Source organism: Petaurus breviceps, unplaced genomic scaffold (assembly GCF_028583685.1).
Source record: "Petaurus breviceps papuanus isolate PSGF00001 unplaced genomic scaffold, PetGlider_PUasm1.0 207, whole genome shotgun sequence".
In the NCBI taxonomy this organism is placed as follows: Eukaryota; Metazoa; Chordata; class Mammalia; order Diprotodontia; family Petauridae; genus Petaurus; species Petaurus breviceps.
In genome coordinates, this window is record NW_027185850.1 from 13,362,480 (window position 1) to 13,380,048 (window position 17,569).

The 17,569-nt window shown below is 46.8% G+C and overlaps 1 protein-coding gene across 1 annotated transcript in view; it reads left to right on the forward strand.

Moving 5' to 3' along the window:
• Positions 1 to 9,592, forward strand: part of LOC138164909 (KN motif and ankyrin repeat domain-containing protein 4-like) — a 31,720-nt gene extending 22,128 nt beyond the window's left edge. Inside the window, exons 7-9 of the mRNA XM_069092868.1 lie at positions 1,954 to 2,096; positions 7,114 to 7,314; positions 8,596 to 9,592. Of these exons, the coding sequence (XP_068948969.1) occupies positions 1,954 to 2,096; positions 7,114 to 7,314; positions 8,596 to 8,700 (449 nt within the window). The 3' untranslated portion in view covers positions 8,701 to 9,592. The remainder of the gene's footprint in view (positions 1 to 1,953; positions 2,097 to 7,113; positions 7,315 to 8,595) is intronic.
• The last annotated feature ends 7,977 nt before the right edge of the window (positions 9,593 to 17,569 follow it).

The window sequence follows — 17,569 nt, forward strand, 5'->3', positions numbered from 1 at the left end:
GGGGTATGGTAACAGAAAAATTAACCTTGATTTCTGGTGGGGGTTCTTAAGCAGGTGTCTACAGAACCCCAAAGAGTCCGTAGATAGATTTCAAGGAGTATGTGAACTTGGATGAGAAAAATATCTTTGTTTCAAAATAGTTGACTTTAGAAACATGATTCTGAGAGTCCATAGACTAGGCATTTTGTCAAATGGATCCATGTCTCACACCTACACCCATACCCCCCCACACACACCCATACCCTCCCCCCCCACACAGAGACACACACACCCATACCCACCCACACCCCCACACACATACATCCACACCCACACACAAACACCGCCCCCTCCCCCCCCACACACACACACTGCTAACCCTAGAGGTTCATGTTTTAGAAGCGTCAGCTTAGTCAGTGACGGTGCTAGCTGGGAGTCTTTGAAAGGTGCCATCCTTGACAACTGAGAGCTACATCCAAGTCTGAGTTCAGGGAACACTAAGATGACGCCCAGAATTGGTGAGCTGGGCAGAGTTGCCCAGTGGCATTCTGAGTGTTCCTGAGGAGGGAAGTCTGCAGATATTGTCAGCCTTGCTGCAGGCACTGATTGTCCCCTCAAGTCATGAATGGACCCACAAACTATTGCAGCTGAAACACAATCTACTCCAGCGACTCCCCAGGCTCCCTCCCACCACCGTGTTGGCTTGAGTTTCCCTCTCCTCTCTGGAGCCCATTCTCTCTGGGCAGATCTGTTTCTTTTCCTTCCAAGAACCTTTCCTGCTTTCCCTCCTAACTCAGGTCTGTACTTTCCAGGGTAAATGCTCCTTTCATTTAGTCTCTGGTCTCTGGGTGGTGTTTCATGGTTCCAACATCCATTTAAATGCCTCTTCATTTTTCATGAAATTTCATATTTTCCTTTGCCTGGGGCATTGGCATCGTCTCTTTCACCCCCTTCAAATTCATTTCCACTTTCTCTCCTTTGCACTTCCTCCCCTCTCCCCCAGGCATGGTGCTTTGCTCTCAGAGGGCCAGTCCTCCACCTTGCACTTATCTGTTCATTTTCTTCTCTGGGTTGGGTCTAGTGCAGCCCTCCCAGCATTGTGTAGCTTGTTCAGTGATACCCAGAGGTTCCTTCTTACTTCTGTGTCCCCTCCACCCCCACCAACCAATCAGGTGCTTGAAAGTCACTTTCCTTTGGATGAAGCTGACCTGTGACTGTGCCCCACTGCTCCCCAGCCTGAACCATCCACTAAGGTTAGGGGGTCAGTTCACTTACCAAGTTCGTGCTCCTCAACCTGGAATTAATGACATCCTAACCCCTCTGCAGTTAGAGTGAGGAGAATGAAAGAATGAATGAAAATCTTTATTAAAGTGTTTATGGTGTGCCAAAGACTCTGCCAAGTGCTGGGGAGATAGATATGAAAAGGTTATAGCATCACGGGCACTTCTCTGGTGGGCATTTATTTCCCTAAGAAAGTAGGGCTTGGGCCACCTTCCATCTCAGTTTGTTCCATGGCCTCTGGCCATGAGCCTTAGAAGCTGAAACTCTGGGACATTGTTTGATGTCTTTGGTCTCCTTTAGGATGTGGCTCTCCTGGGGTAGGGAAAGGGCTTTTGGCTGGGTAAAGAAATAATGCGAGGATCAATCAGTCAGTCCACAAGCATTTAGTAAATCTCTGCTGTGTGGCAGGGACTGAGCTGTGATGCAATCTCGAGATTCTAAGAGGCAGAGGTGAGCAGGGAGGGCATTCCTGGCTTGGAGAGGCAGGAGAAGGAAGTCTGGGAGGCTGGTGAGCCATGAAGAAGAATGATCGGAGTATGGCTTGGAACGGTAGGCAGGCCGGAGGGCCAAGGGGCTTAAGCTCGTCAGTTACCTCTTGGTAATGACCAGCCCCTCGGGTGGGCTGTGCAGGGCTCTGCCCACACTTGCCCCTCTCTCTGGGATGCTTTGCCAAGTCTTGACCTCCTTCTGCAGGTGTGTGTGAGGTGGACCGCCAGAACAAGGCTGGGTACACGGCCGTGATGATCACCCCCCTGGCCTCGGCAGAGACAGACGAAGATATGGAGGTGGTCGGGAAACTGTTGAAACAAGGAAATGTGAATATACAGGCCGCTCAGGTAGTCCTGGCCTTTGGGCCACTTCCTCTTATTTGAATTCACATTGATGGAGTGCCTACTGTGTGCAAGGTGCTCAGCCCAGCACGGAGGGCACAAAGATTAAAAAACAATGAAGTTCCTACCTTCAAGGGACTCAGAGGGTGGGGAGGATGCCCCCTATACACAGGGAGGGAAGGTATCCATCAATCAACATGCATTAAGCACCTACTATGTCCCAGCCACTATGCTAAGCACTAGGTATACAAAAACAAGCAAAAGACAGTACCTACCCTCAAGGTGCTTACAATCCAATGGATGTGATAGTCTAAAGGAAAATCAGACAGCATGTACAGGAAAACTTGAGAATGAAGAGGGAACTTTGAGTTGGGAATGCAGGGTTTGTGGGGACAGGGAAGGCTCTGCAGGATTCTAGAAGTGGGAAGGACAGCAGTGCCTAAGAATCCCAGCTGCACCATACACTGGCCCCTGCCTGAAGACTCCCAGTGAGGGGAGCCTCCCATGTCCCACTTGGGAACAGCACCAGTGCTGAGGCCATGGCCTTCACACTTGCCTCCTAGAAGCGTTCACCTTCTTTGTTCTTGGTTTTGTCCCCTGAGGCCATCAGAGTAAATCTGATCTCCTGTGTGCTGAAGTACTGGAGATCCCCACCTTGCCCCCCAGAAAGCCCCTGCTTCTCCACCTGGAGGCAGGTGCACAGAGAAGTAAGGTTAAGGTTAAGTAAGGTAAGGGAGCTTTTGATGGGGGAAGGGGAGGCCAGCACTCACCGCTGCACACTGTGGTTGCCTTCCTCTCGCTAATCAATGCCCTTCCTCCATGATGGCGCCCACAATGGAAAACACTGTCCTCCAGAGGAGATCTGACCATGACATCCCAGACAAGCAGACATCTGTGCTCGTCCTCGCAGGGAGAGATGAGGACAAAGGACATTCTCAGCATGAAGACCACCTGGGCACATGAGCAGAGGCTGGAGATGACACGCTGGGTCTGGGGAACAGTGGGATAGTTAGGAGCACGGTGTGATGGGAATGTTGGGAGCGTGAAGGGGAGTGGTGTGGAGCCAGCCTTTATGGCCAGGCTGGGGGCATTTGGGTCCTGAAGTAAATGGCAAGGATTCATCCCAGGCCTGCCTGGGAAGAGGGACTCACCCATACCTAGCAGAGCTTGATGCCAAAGGAAACCGTGCAGCTCCCAGCCTCCCAAATGGCATCCTTCCAAAATGCAAAGTTTGCTTCCCTCAGAATGCTGAACAGGCTGGGGCAGAAGTCGGTGAGTTCCTGATCTGTGCCCCAACCTGGAGCTGGACAAGCTCCATCTGGGCGCTGACTTTTGGAATATTCCACTGGTACAAGTCACGAGGAAGCATTTGCAGACTTGGCTGACCTTGCAAAACACCTGGAAGATGCCCATAATTCCTCATCACACACATATATGCCACACACATGCATGTGCACACATGTGACTGCATACACCTGTATGCAACATGCTCACACACTACACATGCATACACACACCACACACATACACCCCCCACACACATGCCATACATACACCCACACACACACACACACACACACACACACCTGCACGCTAACTCAGTTGTATCTCTGGGGAGCTGAGAGCCCATGGCTAGAAGGGGCAGTGAGTGTCTGCACAGAAGGCCCTGTCCTTTGAAGAGGACCTTGATCCTTAACTTGCCAGCTCCTCCCTCCACCAATGCTACGAGGGCCAGGGCCGAGCTGGGTTGTGCTGGTAGGGCCCTTCACCAAGCAGTGCCAAGATTGCCCACACCCTTTAATGCTGGCAGGTGATAGGCAAGTACAATAGTAATTAATTAATCCACCAGGAATCCTTTTTGGAGAAAAACAAAGAGGGGCCATACACACGCCTCACCAGCTTTGTTTAAAAAAAAGGCGAAAGGAAAGAAAAGGATGGGTTCTTGGGAGAGAAGGGGCAGCTGTCCCAGGTGCAGTGCAGTAGAGTTTGAGTGGTGGGCTAGGCAGACTGTCTATAGACCCAGCTGCTACACTCCTCCCTCTTCATACCCCCTTCCCCACCCCTCCCCCCACCCAGAGAGAAGCAGGAAGTGGTCATGTTGGTATGGCTGCCTTCCCAGAGCTGCATCTTTATGTACGGAACAGTCCTTTTTAGTGCAGTGAAAAGCCAGCTAGCTAGATGTCATCACCAAGGACCTGGGTTTGGATCCTGACTCCACTGTTTTCCTCCTGGAATGCTCAACTGTAAAGTTAAGAGGTTGGGTTCAGGGGTGGGGAACTTGTGGCCTTGAGGCCACACGTGGCCCTCTAGGTCTTCAAGTGCCACTCTTTGAATCCAAACTTCACAGAACAAATCCCCTCAATAAAAGGATTTGTTCCGTAAAGTTTGGATTTAGTTAAAGGGCCTCCCTTGAGGACCTAGAGGGCCACGTGTGGCCTCAGGGCTGAAGGTACCCGCCTCCAGATCTCTGAGGTCCCTTCCAGCTCTAAATTGCCCCTATCTCTCCTCTGCTCTCCACTCTCCACAGTCTGATATTGCCTCAGACATAAAGTCCACATTGATTCTAATCTAACCATTTATTATATAGAATAAATTTCTTGAGGAGATGTAATTTGGGGGGACCCCAACTCATACAGTATGGGCTCCCACAGAGCATCACTATATCCCATTCAAAGTATTTTCCGGGCCTAGACTCTTATGAGCCCCCACAGATTTTTTTACTGTTTAGTAAAAAGGCACAGTTATTTCAAAGCAGAGATATGATAAGAAAATTAGCGACTTGCCCATAAATGTGGGGTGCACTTTCCTGAGTAAACATACTATTCGTGGGAGGAGTGGAGTTTGAAAGTGGAGAGTCACATAGAGGACACATGCAGCCGATGCACCTCAGTCAATCCCAGGTTTACTCTGTTAGATGCTGGAAACAAGTGGAAAAATTCCTGCCCTCAAGGATCTTACATTCTATTGGGAGAAAACATCTATACAGATAAACAACATAGGAGATGTACAAAGTAAATAAAAAGCAATTGATTCTGCTGGAGAAATGTAGCAGAGGCTTTAAAAATATTGGCTAAAAAAGGGATTGGTCTTTTTCCCAGAAGACATTGTAACATTGTAATAAGTGGGATATTAAGTAAAGATACTGTAGCAACACAGATGTAGGTATGATTTCAGGAAAAACTTTTCTAGTGATCAGTTATCCCAGAATGGAGTAAGCCTCCATGTGTGTGCTCCGACCCCTCAGCCTTCAAGCAGAGAGAGGCAGGCTGTCCACTTGTCAGGAATGTGGCAGGAGGGATTCTTTTAAGTTTGGATTGTGTGGCCTCCTAAATCCCTTCCAAGGCTGAGATCGAAAGTACCTGCAGGCTTGCATGCCTCTGTGTGTGTGTTCATTGGAGTTAGGAGCAAATAGACTTTGATTTAACCTCTCAAGAGGTGATGTGTGTGTGTGTGTGTGTGTGCGCGCTATAATTGAAGTCACCAGGTGTCTGAGTCGGAGGAGCTGGGTTCAAATTCTTGTTCTTCCTGGGATTACTTCCCAGAAAGTAATAAAAACAATAAGTAAAAATAATCCTTCCCATTATTAACTTCCTGCTGGACCTTGGATGAGCCAATTCATTTTGCTCTAAAGTTTCTCCATTTGTAAAATGATTTCTAAGGCTAGATTTAGCTCTAAATCCTAGGGTCCTTTAAGCCCACTTGGCTTTTTGGAAATCAGTGAAGCTGAGTCTCCCACGTTTCTGGCTTATAGGGGATTCCAAACTCTCCACATACTGAGACCTTTCCAAGATCACCCAGGGAGTGAGTGGCCAAGTTAGGATTCCAGCCCCTTCCTTTGAGCCCAAACCTTTGGGGGGGGTAGGAACCTGCGTCCAAACCTTCAACTGCCCATCTGAGCTAATCAGCAAGCATTTATCAAGTACCTTCCCCATGCCATGCCCTCTGCTAAATGATGGAGATACCATGACAAAAGTGGAATGTTCCCTGCCCTCAGGAAGCTTGGTCTCTGCTGAAGAAAATAGCAGTGTTCAATATCTACACTTTCACTTCTGAATATAGTCTTCCTCCCCTCCCCCATACTCAGAGAGCCATCCCTTAGAGCAAGGAAGAGGAAATACAGGAAAATGCAAAGCAAAACAAAACAATTCAGCAAAGACAGTAATAGTGGATGGCATTTGCCTCTTTAAGGTTTGCAAAGCACTTTAAACCTGTGCTCTCGTTTGCTTCTCACAATGACCTTGTGAAGTCACGTGTGGTTATTTACCCCCATTTTATGGAGGAGGAAACTGAGGCTGAGAAATGAAGTAACTTACCACAGTAAGTGTCTGAGGCAGCATTCAAACTCAGGTCTTCCTAACTCTGAGTCATCTCTAAGATCTCCTACAGTTTGAAATCGATGGTATTCTGATTCTGTGTTCCAGCTGTTCCCTTTACTCAACAGGCCATCTCCCATCACCAGGCTTTTGCATATAGGCTGTCACTTTATGCCTAGATTGCTCTGTCCCCTCTCTTCTGCCTCTCAGAAACCCTATCTTTGTTCAAACCTGGAAGGAGGTGATGGTGGCTGATGCTGTGGGATTGGTTGGGTATGAGATGGAACACTTGTGTGACTTTTGGAAATTATCCACTAGACACACTCTCAGTGATGCTCAGCATGGATGACCTTTTCTCCCTGGTACCCTTCCCTGGTGCCATGTTTTACTCTTGATCTTCAGACTTCCTCGTTGGTGTTGGGTTCTAGCTGGGTCACACTTCTCATCCTGCAGTTCCAGGATAATCTAATATCCTAACAGAATAAACAGTTTCTGACTATCCGAGCCTCCCCTCCTTGGAAGGAGGAGGGGCTGCATTGGAGGCAGTAGGCTCCCCCTGACTGGAGGGTCTTCCAGCTCTAAGACGGCCAGGATCCATTGGGAGGGCTATTCCTGTTCTCTAAGTCACTTGAGTTGGTAAAAACCAACTCTGTTTGTGTGGGGATTCTGTGATGGGACGGTGGCTCATTGTTGTCCTTCCCTCTCTCCAGGGAGGTCAGACAGCGCTGATGCTAGGGGTGAGCCACGACAGGGGGGACATGGTAAAGGCTCTGCTGACCTGTCATGCTGACGTCAACCTTCAGGACAATGATGGGACCACAGCCCTCATGGTGGCTGCTCGCCATGGCAACACGGACATGGTGAAAGTCCTCCTGGCTCATCCAGGCTGCAATGCCACGTTGACCAACAAGGTGAGAGGGTCGTCCTGCTTTCACAACTAGCCAGTCTAAGAGGGGAGGGGGGACTCCAGATGGGAGGTGGTGGCCCTTGGGCTAAGTCTGGGAGGGAGGTGGAACGCAAGGCACCCCAGCCAACCCAAAGCCATCTAAAGGCTGGCCCATGTGGAGGTGCATTCATCACACACTTGGACATGCCTTTTCTTCAAACCAAACCTGTTGGGGTTTTTTTACCCAGATGTAAAGTGAGCTTGGGATTAGGACTTGCTGCTGGTTCCAAGTCACTCCCTGTCCTGTACATAGCATCCTAATAAGTAACATCTGAATTTCCTCTGTGCTATTAACAATCCAAATTTCTTGTCACACCTCCCGGTGGCCAGGATGGCATCCTTATCCCCTCCTCCCCCCCCCCAATTTGTCGGCAGATCCCAAATACCTGGGCTTGGCCCCAGCACTGTGAGGGAAATAATTAGAGGGTCCAGACCATCCCAAAATGAATGTTGGGGGAGGGACGGTGAGGGGGTTGCTGCCAGGAAGAAATGGCGCCTTTCCTAAATATTAGGCTGCTCTCCCCTGGAGCCACACAAAAGGGGCTGTGTTAACACAATGCAGCCCCACCAGCCCTATAATCAGAAACAGGCTTTGACATCAAAGGACTATACTGTGATGGGAGGGGGGCCCATTAGAGTCAAGGGATTGATAGGTCACTGGGGAGGGGTGATCAGCATAGCAGCCCAGAACTGGCTTCCCATTCCTGGAGGACAAGGCAGGGCTGGAAGCCTGGTATCAAAGTGAGAGAAAGAAGGGACCTTTGACCCAGTGTATCTCTGTCCCATCATTTTATAGAAGAGGAAATTGTCTGAGGAGAGATTTAGATCTGGTATTCCTGCCTCGCAGGTCCCATGTCCTATACACTATACCTTGGGTGGCTAGGTGGTGCAGTGAATAGAACACTGGCCCTGGAATCAGGAGGACCTGAGTTCAAATCCAGCCTCAGACACTTAACACTTACCAGCTGCATGACCTTGGGCAAGTCCCTTAACCCCAATTGCTCTACCCTCCCCCCTCCAAAAAGCAAAAAAAGACAAACCAACAAAACTATAGACTGCACCTTAGTGCTTCTAATTCTGAAAGAATAAAGTGGTTTCTGTGAGGGGGCCATGGAGCTGTGTAGCCAGCTTAGCATCCTGGAAGAAAAAGGAACTCATGGCCCATAACCCCCCAACCCTAACTCCCTGTCACGAGGCATAACTTTTCAGCCTGGAAAGAAATGAATTTCTCATTTTCCCACTTCAGGCTGGCCACACGGCCTTGTCCATGGCCCTGACATCACCCGCCCACGGGGAAATTGCTGAACTCTTGTGGGCCCACGCAGAGCAGGGCAGGTCCCCTAGGCCCTAGAAGAGCTCGAGAGAAGCTGGCACCCCCAGACAAAAGGATCGCTGTTGGACTCCTCCATTCCAGCCATGTGAGGGGGACGAGCCGTAACTGGACGACTCCTTCCCCAGCTTCTCAGGGGATGATGTGTCAGCTCCGCCTCCCCATTCCTGGTGTATCATTCTGCTTATAGGGCGCTCGGTAGTCTTCCCAAAGCCTGGCCCACGGAGGGCAAGGACTGCAGGACACTGGGGGGCATCGGCCCTTCCCCTTTTTTTTATTTTAACACATTACTATTACTATTACTATTTACTCTGTATCCCTTATTAGCACAACGAATCTCCCAGGCTAACAAGATCACATTAGCAAAGCAATACTTTTTTACATGAAAATGGAAGAAGTGTCTTTTTCCCCCTTTGTGTGAACAGGAGTGAGTGCATGGAGATGGGGAGATCTGGGTTCAAGTCTTCCTTTGACACAGGGATTCTATGACTTTGGGGAAGTCATTTACATCTTGGTACCCAGATAACCTTGGGAGACTAGAAGTGATAGAGGAGCTGTTGGTCTGCCTTGGTGGAATGCATGCTCCCCACTGGGTAAATCACTGATCTAGCCAAATGAATGCACATGTATGTATAAACAAGCACATATCATAGTTTTAGAGCTACAAGTGCAGATAAACACATATGTCCCCACTTCAGATAGGATCGTAGATTTGGAGTCTGACCCTCTTCTCATTTTACAGATGAGGAAACTGAGGCAAGCAGGGTTAAGTGACTTGCCCAGGGTCATATAGTTAGTAAGTGTCTGAGGATGGATTTAAGCCCTTGTCTCTTGACTCTCAAGACCAGGAACTTATCCACTATGCCATATGTCTGTTATTTCTTTGTGTCCCTATAATATATCGCTATGTGTATATGTGTGCGTACACATGGAGAGAGAACACACTCATGATCCTGAACTGGAGGGCTCACTGTGGTACACAGCCTTGGAGGGTAGAAGATCTGTATTTAAGACTACTCTGATACGTTCTGGTCAAATGATCTTGGGCAGATCCTTTTGTCTCTTGCTGTCTCAAGGCAACTTTCTAAGGCTAAAAAGTTGTCAGTCTACATCAATGCAGCGAGACTCCATGGTGGGAATTCCCTACACTGCTAAAATCACTCCCTCACCATACATGTGTGTGCATACATGTAAGTGTCCATCAACAAGCATCTTATGAAGCATTTACTGTGTGTCAGGACCTGGGCTAGGTGCTGGGGACACAAAGGCAAAAACATGATTTCTTCCCTCAAGGTTCTCACTGTGTGTGTGTGTGTGTGTGTGTGTGTAGCAGTAATCATAGCAACAAGAATGATGCATTGTAGATAAGTTATTTCAGTCATATCCAACTCTTTGTGACCCCATGTGGTGTTTTCTTAGCAGAGATAATGAAGTAATTTGCCATTTCATTCTCCAGCCCATTTTATAGATGTGGAAACTGAGGCAAACAGGATTCCATGACTTGCCCAGCCAGTAAGTGTCTGAGGCTGGATTTGAACTTAGGAAGAGGAGTCAGCGCTCCGTCCATTGTCGTGCTGCCCCACTGCCCACTGAAGATAGAGAGATGGTCTAAGAATTAGAAAGACCTTTACTGAGGTCTTGCTTCTGACAAATCCTGGCAGCTCTAAGATTATAAATGGCAGGGTAGTGGCTGATTTGCATTGGTAGAGAGGAGACCAAAAAGTTTTCTATACACACATACTTATGTACACTTAATAATAATTTCATTTACATAGCACTTTAAGGTTTGCAATGCTCTTCACAAATATTTTATCCTCACAACAGTCCTGGGGGGGTAAGTGCTATAATCATCTCTTTTACAGATGGGGAAACAGAGGCAGACAGAGGTTAAGTGACTTGCCCAGGCTTACACAGCAAGGATGTGTTGGAAGCAAGACTTGAACATAGGTCCTTCCAGCTGAGTATACTTGGGTTCGAATGTTGGGACATGCGCCAGCCCTGGGAATTGGTCATCAAAAACTTATGAGTGCAGGAAGAAATGCCAAGCAGGACTGGTGGAATGGAGACTCTGGTAGATGGGACCTTGCATGGAGGTGGGGCTGAAATGAACACGTCAAGTTCAGACAAGGCAGGAAGCCGCAATACAATGGTACCCACTCCAAGCACATGGGTGTTATGCTTTCTGAATTAGCCACTGCCATATGGCTCTTATTTTTTCCAATTAAGTCAGAATTACCCAGGAAACACAATCCGTCCAAAGCCACCAGGTCTTTATAGAGTACTTGGGGATGGCTGGGAGAGATCAGCTCTCCCTGACCTGGCATAAGAAAGCGATAAGGGGGGGAATAAACTTCCCTGTGGGGTTGGGTAAGTCCCATTTCAGAGGCTTCCCCCACCATTTCCTTGGGAACCATTTCCAACGACAGTTTCTGGTTTCTCCTCCCAGGGGCCCCTCAGCTGAACATCTGCTCTTCCTTTACCCAAGGCCCTGCCCCTGCCCCCTCACACACACACGAACCTCGTGTTGCAGCAGGTTTGCCAGAGGGAACTGACTGGAGGAGGGGGCTTTTCGTCCTGGGTCTTACCTTCCCTCATTTCAGTGTCTTCTTTCTTCCCAAGCTGCTATACTTGGGGTACCACAGACTACAGACATGGGACCAACAGTTCAAAGTCACCTAAAACTGGAATAAATTTTCTTTATTTGCTTTTTCTTGATGAAAACTTCCAGCTGCCCAGCCAAGAAAGGCATCCAAGTGCCTGGGATCAAGCAAAGGAAAGTCGGGAGCCAAGAGGTCTTGATATGATGGTGCCACACTGGGTGGCCTCGCATAACCACTCTAGCCTTTGATGGAAAGCATTTAGAGAGAGGCGATCAGAATGATGAAGGGTCTACAGTTCATGGAGGAAGGAACTGGCAGTTTTTAACACCAACAAGGGAAAATCCTGGGGGAGCTGGAGAGCTGGCTTCAAGTAATTGAAGAAAAAGATTCATAAAAGAGGGATTAGCTTTGTTTTGGTTGGCCCATGGGCAGAACCAGGAACCCTGTGTGGGTGGAGGTGGCAACTGGACAAATTTAGACTGTTTTAGGGGGGGACTAAGAAAGGGAGGAGCTATCCAGAAGCAACTCTGTGTTGTGAGTGTGCCAGTGTGTGCATATGCATGTATGTATGTTGTGGGTGTATGAATTTATGTGAGTATGGATGTATGTGCGTGCATGTATATGTGAATGTGTGCGTAAATGTGTGTATGAGTGTTATCATGCGAGTGTATGTATGTATGAGTGTGTGTGAGTGTGTATATGTGTGTAAAGGGTAGCTGATAGAACCCCTGGGACTCAGTTTGGAAACTACAGGTGTTATCATTATAATATAAATATCAGGATCACTCACTCAGAAGTAATGGCACCAAGACCATTCTTGAATGAATAACTCTCTCTTGACCTTCCTACGTATTTCACAAACATATTTACTGGACTTCAGTGACTCTGGAAGTGAGAGTGAGGCTGACAACTTTGCACAACCTGTCTCACTTCAATGCACACATTTGATCCTCTTTGAAAATGAAGGGCAAACATTTCAGAAGCAAAACTCCATTTTATTCTGCTCAGATCAGCCCACTACGCCTCCTCCTAGGGGCTAACACTTATCTAGTGCTTTGAAGTCTGAAAAACAGTTTGCCTTCAGCAATCTATTCCCATTTAACAGATGAGGAAACTGAGGCTGAGAGACATTAACATGACTTACCCCATTGTGACGCAACTAGAAAGTTAAGGTAGGCTTTGAATTCCAGTCTTCTTCCTGACCCCCAAGTCCAGCGCCCTTCACCTCAGCTGCTTCCTCATGTATCTTGTTAAAATGTCTCCTCGGTATTAACTATTCCATCCTGAAAAAACACTGCCCTGATCTTTCTATAAATCATCACTGGGATTATTTGCTTTGGATCTAAATGGAACCAACAACCACTGTTGATCCTGCACAATGATAACTCCAGGTGCTTTCTTGAATCTGGTCACTTTATGGACACAAAACCCCACATTCTGGTCCCACCATGAAAACTCTTGATTTTCAAGGACAGCAGGCTCGTCATCAGGAGGAGTGCATTCCCTGGGTGCAAAAAGGGGAGGGGGGGAATGCTAACTTTTCTCTTTTAGACATTTAATAAGAAATACAATTTTATAGGTTCAGGTCTGGAATGTTAATATGTCACAGCAGTCATTGAATCACCATTGTTAGGTCCCCTTAGAATGTCTCAGGTGGGAGAGAAGACAGATACAGGTGTAATACACAGTGAACTGGACTTTAGGAAGTGCTACTGTGTGCCACAAACCAATTGGTCAGTCAACATTTATTGAGTGTTGAACAGGGTGCCAGGCACAAAGAAAGGCAAATGCCCAAGCCTGCCCTCAAGGAGCCCCCAGTCTGACTCGGGAGACAATATATTAATTAATTAATTAAAACATATTAATGTATACAAACAAGACATAGACAAGGTAAGTTGGAAATAGAAGAAGAATGACGAGGAGAAGGCTTCTTGTGGAAGGTGGGACCTTAGCAGGGACTTGAAGGAAATCAGGGAAGTCATAAGGGAGAAGATTCCATGCCTTGGTGACAGCCACAGAAAACGCCCAGAGAATGGGGACAGAGTGGTGCTTTGGGTGGCCTGGAGCAGGTACTTCCTATCTCTCCCTTGAGACGTCTTGCTGCTTCAGCTAGATTGGCTTATGTTATTAAGCACCTACTATGTGCAGGTACTGTTAGGTGCTTGGGAACACAAAAACAATTTTAAAAATCCCTTTAAGGAGCTTACATACCTTGGGAAGAGGGAGAGATGACATTTACATAGATGTGTAAACAAAAGATAATTTGGGAAGGGAAAACACATTGATATCTGAGGGAAGAGAAACGCTCTCTTGTGCTAAGTAGCATCTGAGCTAATTTTCGGAAAGAGCAAGATTCTGAGGACTGGATGTGGGGGCAGATATTCCAGGCACAGATGATGGTTTGTAAAGTCACATGTAACCCACAACCTAGAAGCAAGTCTTTGGGCTCCCGAGGACTGGATTTCTTAATGATCCTCTTTAGCTCAAGCTCCAAACAGTTTTCTTTGGGAGCCTCAGAGATGGCTTGTGTCTTGCTCTGACCTGAAGGATTCTGTCCATGGGAACTTCTCAGTGTGGCTCACTTGTAGGATAGTCAAGTTGGTTTCCCTGCCAGCAACCAAAGAACATTCTGAACATCGTTAGAAGGAACAGAAACAAGTAAATCTCAGACCTGCCTCCCAGAGCCAGAACCAACCTCACAACATCGAAAGGGAAGTCCAAACCATCTGAGGGTTTGCTCTGTGATGACTGTCCTAGGGCAAATGGAGGGTCTGTGTTCCCATTTGGGGAGTTACTAGATGTGGAATCAAGAGAGTCAGGAGCAAATTCAAGTCACTTCGAGTTCTTATACTTATATAATATATATGTATAATATTTATATTATTTTCCCTATATATATAAATATATGTTATGAAGGGAAAACACATACTTATATAAAAGTAACACAAAAAACTTACATAAAATATATATTTATATATATACTTATATAAAATAAAATAACTTACATAAAAAAGTAACTTATATAAAAGTAACAGCACTTTTCTCACCGAGGGTGATAGAGATCCAATGAGTTCATGTTGCAAAGAACTTTGTAACCATCTTCCACCTTCCTATTCATCCTATCTCTGGTTTAGGGCTCCTCAGCTCTCACTTTGTCCTCTACCTGGAAGGCTCTCCCTCTTGTCCTTTGTCCCTTGGAATCCTCAGTTCTCATCCAGGAGACCACTGAGCTTTTCCTGAGCCTCCTAGACCTTACTGCTCTTCCTGTATCTGGGAAAGGAATTTATGTCTTTTAGTATTTACTTATCTGTGGACTCTCCCATATAAGGTGTTTGAAGGCCTGGCACCTCCACCCTCCCTCCTGCTTGGGGTCTTTCTTTTTAGCTCCTTCTAATGGTAGGAAGGTAGTGACCAGGTCATGGCCAAAGTGAGTGAAACTGACATTGCCCTTCTATTGAATGATGAAGACAGCAGGTCAAGGTTGTTGGCTCATAATCATGGAGGCCTCTTCTCTGATTCTAATTATAAGCTTTGAGTCCCATCCCCATTTGGAAGCATTTACTAATTGCCAGCTAGGGATTTATGAGGAACAAAACAAAACTCCAGTTTTATCTCTGACTTTTCTATAAACTTCCAACCATGTCGCTGTTATGGACCCTCCACCTCCCTCATCCCCTCCATCCTGTTCTCTTCCCTGCATTTTCCCTCCTTTTCATTTCTTAGGGTCAGGGCTGCTCTCCCAGTATAGTCCCTAATGATCTAGTTTTTCCCAGTCTTGTACTTGGGACAATAGATGAAACAAAGCTGACCCCCACTTTGAGATTCAACAACAGCCCTTTCACATTTCTTGCATTCATGAAGTATATGCATATTCAATTTATTATAAGCATTAATTGTTGACTATGTGCCTTACAACCCGGGGTTACAGAGACAAAAAGACAGGGGTTTCTGCCACCAGGAGCTGACATTCTATTAGAAGAAAACAACCTTGATACCAATGAATACAAAATACTTACAAAACCATGCTTTGAGGAGCAGGGAGTAACCGGGACTGTCCTCAGCAGCCTGGATAGAGTAGGCAGGAACGGAGGGCTCAGGAGCAGGGGAGGGATGGACTTGACCTGGAGGTCATTGCTCTGTGAGCCCAGGACAGAGGAAGCTAACATAGCCCAAGTCACGCCCTCAGAGCAGAGGGCAAAGTAGAAGTGAGGTCAAGATTTCCCATGTGCATGACTTCCTTATTCGAAGAAAGTCTTCTTCCCAGAGCCCAGATGTTTTTCTCCTCAACAGTGGCCTGTTTGTTCTCCATATGGAAGAATTCCTCACCATTTCCATACTGAGGATGTTTTGCTACCCCCTGCTAAGGTGCTCAGCTGACCTGGAAGAGAATGGACCCAAGCCAGGCTGACTGAATGTTCCATCCTGTGTCCAGGAAACCCCCAGCTTCAGCACCACCCTGTCTGGCCTCCATGCCTCCAATTCCCATCTCCCAATGCCACCTTCACCCAACCTCGTGCTTCCTGTGTCAGTCAGGCCAGAAGGGCTATACACTAAGTTGAGCATAGTACTGCACTAGATTTGAAGTCATAAGACCTGGGTTCAAATTCTAACTCTACAACTTACTAACTGTATGAGCTTTTGCAAGTTAACATCTCTGTGCCTCAGTTTGTCCATCTGTAAAATACCAGGGCTGGAGTCTTCTAAGGACTCTTGATCCCATGATCCTAACTTCCTTATAGTTAGAGCTATCCCAAAGTGGACAGTGAGACAGCTAGGTGGCACAGTGCATAAAGCACTGGGCCTGGAATCAAAAAGACTCCCTGAGTGCAAATCTGGCCTCAGACACCTCCTAGCTGTGTGACCCTGGGCAAGTCACTTAACCTTTTGCCTCAGTTTCCTCATCTGCAAAATGAGCTGGAGAAGGAAATGGGGAACCATTCCAGTATTTCTGCCAAGAAAACCCAAATGGGGTCACAGAGTCAGACATGACTGAACAACAACGAAATGGACTGGGCTTCTGGAGGGCAGTGTGCTCCCCTTCATTGGAGGTCTTCAACAAGAGGTTGGGAGAAGAGGAGGTGTGTTGTAGGCAGTTGGCAAATATTTAATATCTAGCTCTCAAAAAAAAAAGCATACCTACATAATGCTTAACCCACACTATTAACATTTTCTTTCTCATTTTCTTAAGACCAGACAATCAACAAAACAATAAATAAGCCCTACTTGTAGCTTTTGCTGATTTTGAGATGTAAATGATCACACTGAAATTTTAACAATGGGCTTTTGAGAGTCAGTGCAAGCTGACTCCATCTAGCTCCTACCAGGTTCTAGAAACGGACTGATCAAGGGTCCGAGTAGCTGGACACTGATGTCTCCTCCAGTTCTGTCTATCACTCAAGGTTTTTTTTTAGAGTATATAAGCACACTGAGGGCACTGCCTCATTCATACAAAAACCGCATGCCATGTTTGCACTCTCCACTTCTCCAACATTCCTACTTCCCTTCTTTGGTCTGTTGAAAGAAAATGACTTTGCACATGTAGGTAGCTGAGTCCCAGGAAACCCAATCAGTCCAAGGTGACTGAATGTTTCCGCATGGCACACACACACACATACACATGCATTTATACCATTAAAAACAACTATGCCAACAGGAGCTCAAGCACTGTGTCCCTGTTTTGTACTAAGGCATGTGATTTGCATTTGGATTCCGTCCTGAGGAGCCTGACTCTAATGAGAAGAGACCTCTTTCTGTTCTCACATTCTGGGCTCATTAAATAGCCACCCGAGGGCTTCAGGGATGGTTTTACATATACTAATGGTTGTCATCTAGGGTTTCCCCAAAAAGAAGAGAGTAAGAGGTCTTTAATATACAATATTAATCAGATATGGAATGGTAATTTATTCCTATGCACACACAAACACACACACAAAGAATACTAAACATAAGAGACAGAGATCCTCAGCAGAATGACTTAATCAGAATTCTGTAATTTGGGACAACAGTTACAATCAGCTAGGAGGCTGATACTCAAACCTCATCAGAAAACAAACTGCCACTTTAGGCATTTCACACTTAACCTCAGCTCCGAGGTGTCCAAACAATTCACATGCTTCCAGCTGGTAAAAAACAATCATTCCTCTTGTTGATGGTCATCTTCACCAATGCGGAAACTCCCCAGCTCCAACCCAATGAAACTCGAGAACTCTACACTTCTCAGACTCACAGGACCATCCATCCCCTAGCCTGGACATGTTGAGACAGATACTTCATGGCCCAAGATCAAGAAA